Source organism: Leucoraja erinacea, chromosome 24, assembly GCF_028641065.1.
Source record: "Leucoraja erinacea ecotype New England chromosome 24, Leri_hhj_1, whole genome shotgun sequence".
Taxonomy (NCBI): domain Eukaryota; kingdom Metazoa; phylum Chordata; class Chondrichthyes; order Rajiformes; family Rajidae; genus Leucoraja; species Leucoraja erinaceus.
Window position 1 is genome coordinate 33,296,697 of NC_073400.1, and position 13,789 is coordinate 33,310,485.

Genomic DNA, 13,789 nt, shown 5'->3' on the forward strand with positions numbered 1-13,789 from the left:
GAATCTGTGGAATTCATTGTCACAGAAGGCGGTGGAGGCCAAGTCAGTGGATATTTTTAAGGCCAAGATAGATTCTTGATTAGAATGGGTGTCAGAGGTTATGGGGAGAAGGCAGGAGAATGGGGTTAGGAGAGAGAGATAGATTAATTGGCAGAGTGGACTGGATGGGCCGAATGGCTTAATTCTTTTCTTATGTTTTATGAACTTCAGATTCAGATACAACATTAATTGTCATTGTCAGTGTACAGTACAGAGACAACGAAATGCATTTAGCATCTCCCTGGAAGAGCGACATAGCATATGATTTGAATAAATATTTACATTAGCATATATACAGACATAGTGTTTTTCCCGTGGGAGGAGTGTCCGGGGGGGTGATTGGCAGTCACCGAGGTACGTTGTTGAGTAGAGTGACAGCCGCCGGGAAGAAGCTGTTCCTCGACCTGCTGGTTCGGCAACGGAGAGACCTGTAGCGCCTCCCGGATGGTAGGAGGGTAAACAGTCCATGGTTGGGGTGAGAGCAGTCCTTGGCGATGCTGAGCGCCCTCCGCAGACAACGCTTGCTTTGGACACTCAATGGAGGGGAGCGAGGAACCGGTGATGCGTTGGGCAATTTTCACCACCCTCTGCAGTGCTTTCCGGTCGGAGACAGAGCAGTTGCCATACCATACAGTGATACAGTTGGTAAGGATGCTCTCGATGGTGCAGTGGTAGAAGTTCACCAGAATCTGAGGAGACAGATGGACCTTCTTCAGTCTCCTCAGGAAGAAGAGACGCTGATGAGCCTTCTTGACCAGAGTTGAGGTATTGTGGGTCCAAGAGAGGTCATCGGAGATGTTAACACCCAGGAACCTGAAGCTAGAAACACGTTCCACCTCTGTCCCGTTAATGTGGATGGGGGTGTGCGTGCCGCCCCTGGACTTCTTGAAGTCTACAATGAGCTCCTTGCTCTTCTTGGAGTTAAGGGCCAGGTTGTTGTCAGCGCACCATGCTGCTAAGTGCTGGACCTCCTCCCTGTAGGCCAGCTCATCATTGTTGCTGATGAGGCCAATCACCGTTGTATCATCTGCATACCTGATGATGGTGTTAGTACCATGTACAGGTGTGCAGTCATAGGTGAAGAGGGAGTAGAGGAGGGGGCTCAGCACACAGCCCTGTGGAACGCCGGTGTTCAGGGTGAGGGTTGAAGAGGTGTGCTTGTCTAACCTAACAGACTGTGGTCTGTTGGTTAGAAAGTCCAGTATCCAGTTGCAGAGGGAGGGGTCGATGCCCAGGTTACCGAGTTTGGTGATCAGTTTAGATGGTATAATGGTGTTGAATGCTGAGCTGTAATCGATGAACAGCATTCTTACGTAAGTGTCTCTGTTGTCGAGGTGGGAGAGGGCGGAGTGAAGTGCCGTTGACATGGCATCCTTTGTACTCCTGTTCTTGCGGTAGGCAAACTGATAGGGATCCAGTGTGGGGGGTAGGCAGCTTTTGAGGTGTGCCAGGACCAGCCTCTCGAAGCACTTGGTGATGATGGGGGTAAGTGCAACTGGGCGGAAGTCGTTGAGGCTTGCCGCAGTGGAGTGTTTTGGCACTGGCACGATGGAGGTGGTTTTAAGGCAAGTGGGGACAACTGCTTGGGCAAGTGACAGGTTGAAGATGTCAGTCCAGACGTCTGTCAGCTGCGCAGCACAGGCCCTGAGGACACGCCCAGGGATGCCGTCAGGGCCAGCAGCTTTACGTGCATTAGTCCTACTCAGTGCCACGTACACGTCGTAGGGGGTGAGTGTGAGGGGTTGGTGATCGGCAGGTAGCACAGCCTTGATGGCTGTCTCTAGATTGTCCCTGTCTAAGCGGCCATAAAAGTGGTTAAGCTCCTCAAGGAAGGAGGCGTCGCTGGATGTGGGGGTGGTGTTGGTGGGTCTGTAGTCCGTGATGGCCTGGATGCCTTGCCACATGCGTCGGGGGTCGGAGTTGTTGTTGAAGTGCTCCTCAATCCTGAGCTTATGGCAGTGCTTGGCCTTCCTGATGCCCCTCTTCAGGTTAGCCCTGGATGAACTGTAGGCTCGAGCATCGCCCGACCTGAAAGCGGTGTCCCGTGCTTTCAGCAGTAGCCTGACCTCGCTGTTCACCCATGGCTTCTGATTCGGGAATACGGTCACCTGTTTGAGGGAGGTGACACTATTGATGGTGGAGTTTATAAAGTCCAGAACAGAGGATGTGTAGGAATCAATGTCCGTGTGGGAGTCAAGGGTGGCCTGGGCTGCAAACGCCTTCCAGTCAGTGTTTCCAAAACAATACTGAAGTGTGGAGTCCGCCTCCTCTGACCAGACTTTAACTGTCCTCACAGTTGGTTTAACCCGTCTGATGAGTGGGGAGTACTTAGGGAGCAGGAACAATGAGACGTGATCAGACTGACCAAGGTGGGGGAGGGAGATGGCTTTGTAAGCTTCAGCCATGTTGGTGTAGACTTTGTCCAGTGTCTTGTCGACTCTAGTGGGGAAGGATACATGTTGGTGGAATTTGGGGAGTACAGTCTTCAGGTTGGAGTGATTGAAGTCACCCGCAACAATGAAGGCTGCCTCGGGGTTGTGCGTCTGTTGATTGAGTATGCAGCAGCTCTTTCATTGCAAGCTTGGCATTAGCATCAGGAGGGATATAGGCTGCAGTCACAACAGTGGAGGTGAACTCTCTGGGCAGATAGAACGGTCTGCATCTAACCAAGAGGAACTCAAGGTTAGCTGAGCAGTGACTCTCGATGATGGTGGAGTCCGTGCACCATGCTTTATTTACATAAATGCACAGACCCCCACCTCTGGTCTTACCACAGTCTGTTGTCCTGTCCGCTCGGAGTAAATGACGCCCCGTTAGCTGGATGGCGCTGTCAGGAACGTCGGTGTTGAGCCAAGTTTCCGTGAAGATCAGGATGTTGCAGTCTTTCATCCAGTTGTGGGAGGTGATCCTTAGCCGGAGTTCATCAATTTTGTTTGCCAGTGAGCGCACGTTGGCGAGGAAAAGGCTAGGAGCAACTTCTCAGTGCTCTAAGGATTTTCACAATTTCCTGCTTTTGTTGCAACCTGCATTGTTCCATTTCCTGTTCTCTGTAGATCAACGCAGTGTTGGCAGTGGGAATTGGCAACAGTTTGCAAACTCAATGTTTTCACCAGTTGATTGTCATTTAAGTGAGCGTATAACGCAGGGAAAATACTCCAGATCCAACACAGCTCGGGAAACCTAACAGCTCTCCAGAACAAAGGCAGCCGGCTCAGATGAGTTTAGTTTAGTTTGGTTTAGTTTGTATAGTCATCTGTACCGAGGTAAAGTGGAAATCTTTTTTGTTTTAGGCTCGAAGGGCCGAATGGCCTACTCCTGCACCTATTTTCTATGTTGTACAGCCATGATCACATCGAGTGGTGGTGCTGGCTTGAAGGGCCGAATGGCCTACTCCTTCACCTATTTTCTATTGTTGCGTGCCATCCAGTCAGCAGAAAGACAATACATGATTACACTCAAGCCGCCCACAGTGTACAGATGCAGGATAAAGGGAATAACGTTTAGTGCAAGGAAAAGTCTCATTAAAGATAGTCCGCGGGTCTCCAATGAGGTAGGTAGGAGGTCCGGACCGCTCTCTAATTGGTGAGAGGACGGTTCAGTTGCATGAGAAGAGCTGTGAAACTCAGTGCTTGAATGGAACCACGGCCTGCTATCAGGTTTGGTTTCTCTGCCCCATTATTACGGTTTGGCTGCAGTGCTGACCAACTATTGTTAGTCCCGGAACACTGGCCAAATCCCACAAGCTCCACCCTCAACCAGGACTAGGCTTCACGCCCATGGGAACTCCATCAGTACATACGCACTCAGACATACCAACAAATCAGTGGTGCAGCGGGTAGAGCTGCTGCCTCACAGTGCCAGGGACCCGGGTTTGATCCTGACTATGGGTGCTGTCTGTACGGAGTTTGTATGTTCTCCCTGTGACTGCGTGGGTTTTCTCTGGGTGCTCCAATTTCCTCCCGCACAATAAAGATGTGTAGGTTAATTGGCTTGATATAATTGTAAATTGTCCCTCGTGTGTGTAGGATAGTGTTAGGGTGCGGGGATCGCTGGTCGGCATGGACTCGGTGGGCCGAAGGGCCTGTTTCCGAGCTGTATATCTAAACTAATCTACAAAATCGATGTTGAATATGAAGCTTTATCGCTGCTGACAAATGTGATTCCAGCGTTTGGAATTCCGTTCTTTGTCGATGACCAGAGGCTGCTGATGTTCGCAGGTGTAAACAATCCCAATATTGAGTGCAGCCAGGAATGAGATCATTACAATTCCCATTGCGTTTTATATTCTGTGAGTGTTCACAGCTTGTTTATATGGTGGATATGTCTGTTAAATCTGTAAGATGCCTGAACTTTAATTATTGCCAGATGTAAGGCACTAATTAGACAGAGAGCCAAACGTCTCAAAAACAGGCCCTTCAGCCCAGCTCGTCCGTGCCGACCAGCGATCCCCGCACACTAACACTATCCTACACGCACAAGGGACGATTTACAATTACACCAAGCCAATAAACCTACACATCTTTAGAGTTTAATGGGAACCTGAGGGGCATTTTTTTCACACAGGTGGGTGTATGGAACGAGCTGCCAGAGGAGGTAGTTGAGGCTGGTATAACAAAATTTACACGACATTTGGACAGAAACGTGGATAGGAACGGCTCAGTCTGTATAAAGATCCTGACTTGAAACGTCACCTATCCATGTTCTCCACAGACGCTGCCTGCCCGCTGAGTTACTCCAGCACTCTGTGTTCCAGAGCCTAAACTTTATGCCTATTGGAAGGTGCCAAGTATAGTCTACGCTGAGAAAAGATTAAATGAGATTAAAGCTCGGTAAGTGTAAACGTCAGAAGCTTTGTCGCCAAACTCAATATAATTTTATTGGATCCTACAAGAGAGAATCAGATGACACAAATAGACATGCAATTGATTTCAACAAGGTGACAATTCCTCAGGTTTGGACAGAACACATCTACAATGCAACCTGATGATTCCATTTCAAGGTATAATAATGACAAATCAGAAAGCTTTAGAGGAGATTTTCATTGGCGTACTTCTCTAAGTTTTCGAGAACCTTCTCCTTCATCCTCAGGACCTCTCGTTCGTTCTCCAGGAGGTGGTAGTACGACTTGATCACGCTCTCCTCCTTGGTGATCAGCTGGTGGCCCTGCCTTATCACCTCATTGATAATTCTGGATACAGTGGACACTAGGACAAAGAATGACAGGTGAGCGTTTCCGGTTTATAGTCAGGTACTTTGCTTCCTGAATGTCCAATCGGTAGTAAAGAAAGCAAACGCAATCTGCCATGTATTTTGAGAGGGCTTGTGTACAAAAAAAGGGATGTAATGCTGAGGCTCTTAAGAAGGGTCTCGACCCGAAACGTCACGAAATGCTGAGTTTCTCCAGCATTTTTGTCTACTTTCAATTTTTCCAGCATCTGCAGTTCCTTCTTAAACACGAGGCTCTATAAGGCGTAGGTCTGGCCCCATTTGGAATATTGTGAGCAATTTTTGGCACCATATCTGAGGAAGGATGTGCTGCTCTGGAGAGGGTCCAGAGGAGGTTTCCAAGAATGATCTCAGGAATGAATCTATGGTGAGCGTTTGTTGGCACTGGGCCTGTACTCGCTGGAGTTTCGAAGAATGAGGGGGGACCTAATTGAAACTTACTGAATAATGAAAGGCCTGGATAGAGTGGATGTGGAGAGGATGTTTCCACTAGTGGGAAAATCTTGGGACCAGAGGGCACAGCCTCAGAATAAAAGGACGAATGTTTAGAAAGATGAGGAGGAATCTCTTTAGTCAGAGGGTGATGAATCTGTGGAATTCATTACCAGGGACGGCTGTGGAGGCCAAGTCAGTGGATATTTTTAAGGCAGAGATAGATAGATTCTTGATTAGTACGAGTGTTAGCAATCTACGATCGCCCTGTACATCTGCGTGAAAAAGTTTAGGAAGGAACTGCAGATGCTGGTTTACACAAAACATAGACACAAAATGCTGGAGTAACTCAGCAGGACAGGCAGCATCTCTGGAGAGAAGGAATGGGTGACGTTTTGGGTCGAAACCCTTCTTCAGACTGAAACATCACCCATTCCTTCTCTCCAGAGATGCTGCCTGTCTGTGCTTTAAGCCGGTGATTGGTTCAATAAGGAAGGTGAGGCTGGCACTGTGAGAGCGTGACGGGCTGACTGACCTCGGCAGGTTGGGACCTGACCCGTCCACCCCCTGGGACCGCACAAACGCAAACCTCTGCCGATCATCTTGTATCTGCCAAAACAAAACCAAACATCGTGTCAAAAGCTGCAAGAAGTTTGAGACTTCACTGTGAACGTCTGCTCCCCCCCCAACCCTCCTCCCCCACCCCTCCCCCCCCCCCCCCCCCCCCCCCCCCCCCCTCCTTCCACCTCCCCCTGCCAGTGTTCCACACTGCCAGAGCACAGTGAGAGGCAGCTCTGGCTCCAGATCCAGTGACACAGAACATGGAACAGTACAGAACAGGGACGGCACGGTGGTGCAGCAGGTAGAGCTGCTGCCTCACAGCGCCAGAGACCCAGATTCCATCCCAACTGTGGGTACTGTCTGTACGGAGTTTGTACGGTCTCCCCGTGACCTGCGTGGGTTTTCTCCGGGTGCTCCGGTTTCCTCCCACACTCCAAAGACGTATGGGTTTGTAGGTTAATTGGCTTGGTATGAATGTAAAATTGTCCCTAGTGTGTGTAGGATTGTGTTAGTGTGCAGGGATCGCTGGTCGGCGCGGACTCAGTGGGACGAAGGGCCTGTTTCTGCGCTGTATCTCTAAACTAAACTAAAGATATCCAGGACATCAGACGTGAGTCACTCACTTCTTCATCTGTGTCAGGGGAGAAGGCAGGAGAATGGCGTTGAGAGGGAGAGATAGATCAGCCATGATTCTAGGACTAGAGGTCACAGCCTCAGAAAAATAGGACATTCCTTTAGGAAGGAGACGAGGAGGAATTTATTTAGTCAGAGGGTGGTGAATCTGTAGAATTCTTTGCCACAGACGGCTGTGGAGGCCAAGTCAATGGATATTTTTAAGGCAGAGATAGATTCTTGATTAGTACGGGTGTCGGAGGTTATGGGGAGAAGGCAAGAGAATGGGGTTCGGAGGGAGAGATAGATCAGCCGTGATTGAATGGCGGAGTAGACTGGATGGGCCGAATGGCCTAATTCTGCTCCTATCACATATGACCTTGTGACCCCCGCCCGCACCTACTCTTTGCCTACATTTCACTCCTCATATGGACACACTGATCTGTTCTGTATTTATGCCTACAATATTCTGTTGTGTTGCAGCAAGCAAGAATGGAATTGTTCTATCTGGAACACATGACAATAAACTCTCTTGACTCTTGTCTCATCTGCTTATCTGACACCATTTCTCCTTTTCACTTCTGCATTTTGTCAACTACTCCACCCATCTGCCAGTCATCTCCCCCCCCCTTCACATGTATCCGCCTGTGACTAACAATAGACACAAAGTGCTGGAGCAACTCACTGGGGTAGGGAGAGGGTCAGGATATGGATGCTGGCCCTTCGGCCCAACAGGTCCATGCCGACCAGCGATCACCCTGTACACTAGTTCTATCCAACACATGACGAAAAAATTTACCGAAGCCAATTAACCTTCATACCTGGTAGACACAAAAAGCTGGAGTAACTCAGCGGGACAGGCAGCACCTCTGGAGAGATTGAATGGGTGACGTTTTGGGTTGAGACCCTTCTAAGGGTCACCCATTCCTTCGCTCCAGAGTAGCTGCCTGTCCCACTGAGTTACTCCTGCATTATGTGTCTATCTTCAGTTTAAACCTGCATCTGCAGTTCTTTCCTGTACAAACCTGCACTTCTTTGGAATGTGGGAGGAAACCGGAGCACTCAGAGTCAGGTAGAACGTACAAACTTCCTACAGACAGCACCCATGGTCAGGATCGAACCCGGGTCTCTGACGCTGCGAGACAGCAGCTCTACCCGCTGCACCACCGTGCCGCCCTATATATAGCAGAAATGTCACCTTGCTCTCCTGCACACTCACCCTTCATCACAATGATAAACTGCTATACTTCCAAAAGTAGTAGATGGTGCCTCAAAGAACCCATTCTCAATCTCGCCTAGACCATCACACTCGATTCCTGCATAGTGAAAACACAATTAGAAATTGCAACAAAAAATCTCAATGCAGTACATCTCAAAATCAATTTAAAAATGGTGCTTAATACTGACATAACCAGAATTAGGGCCATTGAGCCATACAGAATGGAAACAGGCCCTTCAGCCCAACTTGCCCATGCCGACCAACATGTCCCAATCTACACTAGTCATAGAGTGATACAGTGTGGAAAAGAGGCCTTCAGCCCAACTTGCCTACCCCAGCCAACATGCCCCACCACCCATGTTTGACCCATACTCCTCCAAGCCTGTCCTATCCATGTACCTGTCCAAGTGTCTCTTAAATATTATGATAGTCCCTGCCTCAATCACCTTGTTCCATACACCCACCGCCCTTTGTGTAAAGAAAGTGACCTCCTCAGGTTCCTATTTAATCTTTCCCTCCTCACCTTAAACCAATGTCGTCAGGTTCTCGATGCTGCTCCTCTGGGCAACTTTATCCGATCTATTCTTCTCATGATTTGTCTACTTCTATAAGATCACCCCTCATCCTCCTGTACTGTTGTTTTACATGTTGTGTGTGTGTGTGTCTGTCTGTGTGTGTGTGTGTGTCTGTCTGTGTGTGTCTGTCTATGTGTGTCTGTCTGTGTCTGTGTGTGTGTGTGTGTGTGTGTCTGTGTGTGTGTGTCTGTGTCTGTGTGTGTCTGTGTGTGTGTGTGTGTGTGTGTGTGTGTGTGTGTGTGTGTATATGTGTGTCTGTCTGTGTGTGTGTGTGTGTGTGTGTGTGTGTGTGTGTGTGTGTGTGTGTGTGTGTCTGTGTGTGTGTGTGTGTGTGTGTGTCTGTGTGTGTCTGTCTGTGTGTGTGTGTGTGTGTGTCTGTGTGTGTCTGTCTGTGTGTGTGTGTATCTGTCTGTGTCTGTCTGTGTGTGTGTGTGTGTGTCTGTGTGTGTGTGTGTGTGTGTGTGTGTGTGTGCCTGTGTGTGCCTGTGTGTGTGTCTGTGTGTGTGTGTGTGTGTCTGTGTGTGTGTGTGTGACTAGCTCTGTAGGACTTGACCCTCCTGTTTACACTAGGGAGGATTAGCAACAGGGAAGGGTTGGGCAGGCTTACATTGTCTTCTCTCTCTCATTCTCTCTCTCCCATTCATTCTCTCAAGCTTTTATAGGAGAGAGGAGAAGAGAGAATGACGAGGGTGTGAACTGTCCTGTGGATATTTATTTGTAGGGTGTTTTTGGTGTCTGGACCAAACATTCAAAGCTTGCAGTGTGAGATCAACATTTCCTCTCCATCTGTGGTTACAGGGAGAGGGACATGTACAGCGGGGTCTCAAGAGGAGAAAGAGAGAGAGAGACAGGAGTAGCGATGTACAGTGAAAAGCTTTTGTTGCGTGCTAACCAGTCAGCGGAAATACAATACATGATTACAATCGAGCCGTCCACAGTGTACAGATACATGATAAGGGAATAACGTTTAGTGCAAGGTAAAGCCAGCAAAGTCCAATCAAAGATAGTCCGAGGATCACCAATGAGGTAGATAGTAGTACAGGACCGCTCTCTAGTTGTGGTAGGATATTTCAGTTGCCTGATGACTGCCAGGAAGAAACTGTCCCTGAATGTGGAGGTGTGCGTTCGTTTTTACACTTGTGTAGGATGGTTCAGTTGTTGTTCACCCATACAAAGGTCTACTCCACTGGAGGCGAATCTCAGATGTCATTGGTTTCACCCTTCACCTTCCTTGGCATCATGTAATCACAGGCATGTGTAGGCTGCCCTTGGCCTGCTCTATGGAACAGCCGGTGTATTAATCCCCCTGCCCCCCGCAAGTCTACCGTCTAAATATAACCACCAGCTCCCTTTGGCAACACTATCCTCGGCTCCCATTATCATGTTTGCTTCTCCCATGTTGACATTGACTTGACATTGACATGCCGCGGGGAGGGACAAAGACTAGAACTCTGGAAGCAAGGCAGGCCCTTCGGCCCTGTCCCCCTCTGGTGTTCCATAAGATCAGGACAACCGTTACGTCTGTGTCACTTTCCTGCACGGATACCACGTCCCTGTTTTTCCTTAATATCCAAACTTCCGTGGCTCTGTCCCGGAGTGTGGGGTGACTGTGAATCCACAGCCAGGTTGAACCATTCTCCTGATCGCTGCTCTGACCAACACACGCCCTGCCCGGCCTCCACACGGCTCCGTGTTGAACTGCCATTGCCCAATGTTGCAACAACCTGGCGAGAGAGAGGTGTGTGGGGGTGGGGGTGTGAGCAAGGGAATTAATTAGTGTGAGTGTGTGCGTGCGCATGTGTGTCAGCGAGTGGGAGACTAGGGGTGAGTGTGAGTGATTATGGTCAGTCTGTTCCCCTGAGAAAGGGCATTAAAACTAGACATGGTGGTCAGTGTGGACGTGTTGCACCTGTAACTCCACCACACCACGACTCTGTGGATGGATACCTGCTCCAGCTGGGGAAGCTGTGAGCAGGTGGGGATAGGGCAGGTGTACAGGTGTGTGTTGTGTTTGGGGCAGGTGTACAGGTGTGTTTGGGGCAGGTGCACAGGTGTGTTTGGGGCAGGTGTACAGGTGTGTTTGGGGCAGGTGTACAGGTGTACTGGCCATTGCCCGGATCACTTACGTGCACAAGTGGCTTCAAGTGAGGACCAAGTTTCATTTTCTTCGCAGCTGACAAAGCCGGAGCTGCCCTCCTGCAGGACGTGCCCTGCGAGGCAGGTGTAGAACACCTTGGTGCCCACGGGGAACGTCGCTGAGGGGAGGAACTCGCCGACGGGGGAACCGTTCTCCAGGTGCGGGGGGCTGTCACAGTCAGCTTGGAAAGAAACACACAATCCCGCTCAGTGGATGTGGAAATCTGACAACAGTTATCATTTACACAGACACAGAGTGCTGGAGTAATTCAGCGGGTCAGGCAACATCTGTGGGTTGAGGAGTGGGTGGCGTTTTGGGTGGAGACCTTTGTTCAGAAGTAGATGGGGATTGAAAGGATTGGGGATGGGGGATATAGGGGAACCAGGGGAGATAAGGGTAAGTGATGAGCCTAGTGGAGAGGAACAGTGTGGGAGGGGGGTGGGGGGGGGGGGGAGAAATGTCCATGGAGCCCATGAGGAGATCTGGAGAGGGTTTGGGAGGGTGGGGGGGGGGGGGAGGAGGGGGGGGGGGGTACTGTGTGTGTGTGTGTGTGTGTGTGTGTGTGGGGGGGGGGGGGGGGGGGGGGGTGTGGTTGTAGAGGCAGATACCATCGTGGCGTTTAAGAGGCTTTTAGGCAGGCGCGTGTATATGCAGGGATTGGAGGGATACGGCAGATATGAGCGGGATGCGACGGGCTGTGCGGGGAATGGCCGCAGAGGGGCGAGGAGGGGTAGGAGCTGGGGAGGGGGTCCCGGGACGGGAGGGGATCCCAACATGGGAACAGTTGCCTCTCCCCCGTCGCCCTACTGCCCACCCACAACCCCCCCCCCCCCCACCCACTCCCCTTCTTTACCCTCTCTTCCCCCCTCCTCCTCCCCCCTCCACCCTCTTCTCTCCCCCGGGTCAGGTCCGCCTCACCGGCCACCGCCGCCACCAACAACACGAGGCTCAGGAGACGCCGCATCGCCACCGAGTCTCAGCGGTCGCGAGTGTGGCCTCTCCCCCCCTCACCCCGACCCCAGCCCGGCCCACCCACCCCCATATACAGCACTTGCTGGGGCGGCGCTAGAGTAACGCAGCGAGAGGCGGCGCCACGGTCTCCCCGCTCCTCGGGGCTGGTGAATCTGTGGAATTCTTTGCCACAGGCGGCTGTAGAGGCCACAAGTCAGTGGATATATTTCAGGCAGAGGTAGATAGATTCTTGATTAGTGCGGGTGTCAGAGGTTACGGGGAGAAGGCAGGAGAATGGGGTTAGGAGGGAGAGGTAGATCAGCCATGATTGAATGTTGCAGTAGACTTGATGGGCCGAATGGAAACATAGAAACTAAAAAAAAATCGACAATCAGTACCCCGTTCCTGCTTTCTCCCCATATCCCTTGATTCCGTTAGCCCTAAGAGCTAAATCTAACTCTCTCTTGCAAACAAACTATCTTGAAATGGCCCAATTCTGTACATATCCCATGACCTTATGAACTAACGTTGATTTCAGAGACTAACACTGCGCGGAAACAGGCCCTTCGGCCCAACTAGCCCAACATGCCCCATCTACATGGGCCATAGTTGGCTCCGTGTCCTTCTAATCCTGTCCTGTTCATGTGTAGGAAGGAACTGCAGATGCTGCTTTATGCCGAAGATAGACACAGAGTGCTGGAGTAACTCAGCGGTTACACAGAAAAGCTCAGGCAGCATCTATGGAGCGAAGGAAATAGGCAACGTTTCGGGCCGAAACCCTTCTTCAGACGTTTCGGGTCGACAGGTGACGTTTCGGGTCGACAGGTGACGTTTCGGGTCGAGACCATTCCCGAAATGTCACCAATTCCTTCTCCCCAGAGATGCTGCCCGCCCCGCTGTTTTACCAGCACGGTGCCTGGATTACAGTGTTTAAGAAGGAACTGCAGATGCTGGAATATCGAAGGTACACAAAAGTGCTGGAGAAACTCAGCGGGTGCAGCAGCATCTATGGAGCGAAGAAGGGGTTCGGCCCGAAACGTTGCCTATTTCCTTCGCTCCATAGATGCTGCTGCACCCGCTAAATTTCTCAAGCATTTTTGTGTACCCTGGATTACACGGTGTCGTCTCTAACACGAGGTTTGGCAAATGGATTGTTTCCCCATGTACCAGAGGTTGAGGGGGCAACAGACAATAGGTGCAGGAGTAGGCCATTCGGCCCGTCGAGCCAGCACCGCCATTCAATGTGATCATGGCTGATCATCTCCAATCTCTCTCTATTCTCTATCACCCTTCTCTCTCTCTCTCTCTCCTCCTCCTCCCTCTCACCCGCCGCCCACTCGTGTCCCCGGTCCCACCCCTGTGGAGACATCCCTTGTCGGGGCCGGCGGCTGCAGAGTAGAGAGAGGCAACGGCAGTGGCTACAGTGGACATCATGGAGCGGGTGTTGAGATTATCGCCGCCGCTGCTGCTGCTGCTGCTGCTGTTGTGCGGGGCCGTTGTCCGGAGCGACGGTGAGACCCCGGACCCCTCCCCCCTCCCCCCTCCCTCGGGGCAGCGGTGAAGCGCCTGTGATATATTTCACGACCGGACTGGGATTAGAGGGAACCGGTGGATGGTGGCGCGGCTCCGTCAGTGTTGGTGGGGCAGAAGGCACGGGTGGGTGTGTACGTGGGGCAGGGGACGGGAGTGTAGGGGTTGGGGTTAGGGGGGTGCAGACGGTACGCCCGCACTGCCCCGGCCCTCTGCCGTCGTCACCCCCACCCCCACACACCGACGACCCTGACACCTGTGAGTAGAGATCACCTGGATGAAAGGAGGCACAAGGAACTGCAGGTGCCGGATTTACCATGGGAAGATATAAAGTGCTAGGTGACTTTTCACAGAGTGCTGGAGGAACTCAGTGGGTCGGGCAGCATTTACCCCCCCCCCCCCCTTCTTGGGGGAGCGGCGCTAGAGTAACGCAGCGAGAGGCGGCCCCACGGTCTCCCCGCTCCCCGCGGCTGGTGAATCTGTGGAATTCTTTGCCATAGGCGGCTG

The 13,789-nt window shown here is 51.3% G+C and overlaps 2 protein-coding genes across 2 annotated transcripts in view; one reads left to right on the plus strand and one right to left on the minus strand.

Annotated features, from left to right (window-relative positions):
• Positions 1-4,888: 4,888 nt before the first annotated feature.
• On the minus strand, positions 4,889-11,845 carry LOC129708966 (zona pellucida sperm-binding protein 3 receptor-like). Its single transcript, XM_055655070.1, has 5 exons — positions 11,720-11,845; positions 10,791-10,982; positions 8,090-8,186; positions 6,233-6,306; positions 4,889-5,243 (listed from the first exon to the last, which is right to left on the minus strand). Exons 1-5 carry the CDS (start codon positions 11,763-11,765, stop codon positions 5,065-5,067), a joined length of 588 nt encoding a protein of 195 aa, XP_055511045.1. The 5' UTR covers positions 11,766-11,845; the 3' UTR covers positions 4,889-5,064.
• A 1,259-nt stretch (positions 11,846-13,104) lies between these two features.
• The window catches only part of LOC129709006 (P-selectin-like), a 28,387-nt gene continuing 27,702 nt past the window's right edge, over positions 13,105-13,789 (plus strand). Inside the window, exon 1 of the mRNA XM_055655135.1 lies at positions 13,105-13,263. Within this exon, the coding sequence (XP_055511110.1) occupies positions 13,185-13,263 (79 nt within the window). The 5' untranslated portion in view covers positions 13,105-13,184. The remainder of the gene's footprint in view (positions 13,264-13,789) is intronic.

What these genes read in the sequence shown, in the direction of transcription:
- LOC129708966 (XM_055655070.1), bottom strand. Translation starts at nt 11,765, where the DNA reads ATGCGGCGTCTCCTGAGCCTCGTGTTGTTGGTGGCGGCGGTGGCCG. An exon ending in GTTTATCATTGTGATGAAGG is followed by an intron (nt 6,307 to 8,089) that starts GTGAGTGTGCAG and finishes TTGTTTTGGCAG; the next exon opens with ATACAAGATGATCGGCAGAG. An exon ending in TCAGGTCCCAACCTGCCGAG is followed by an intron (nt 5,244 to 6,232) that starts GTCAGTCAGCCC and finishes TCTTTGTCCTAG; the next exon opens with TGTCCACTGTATCCAGAATT.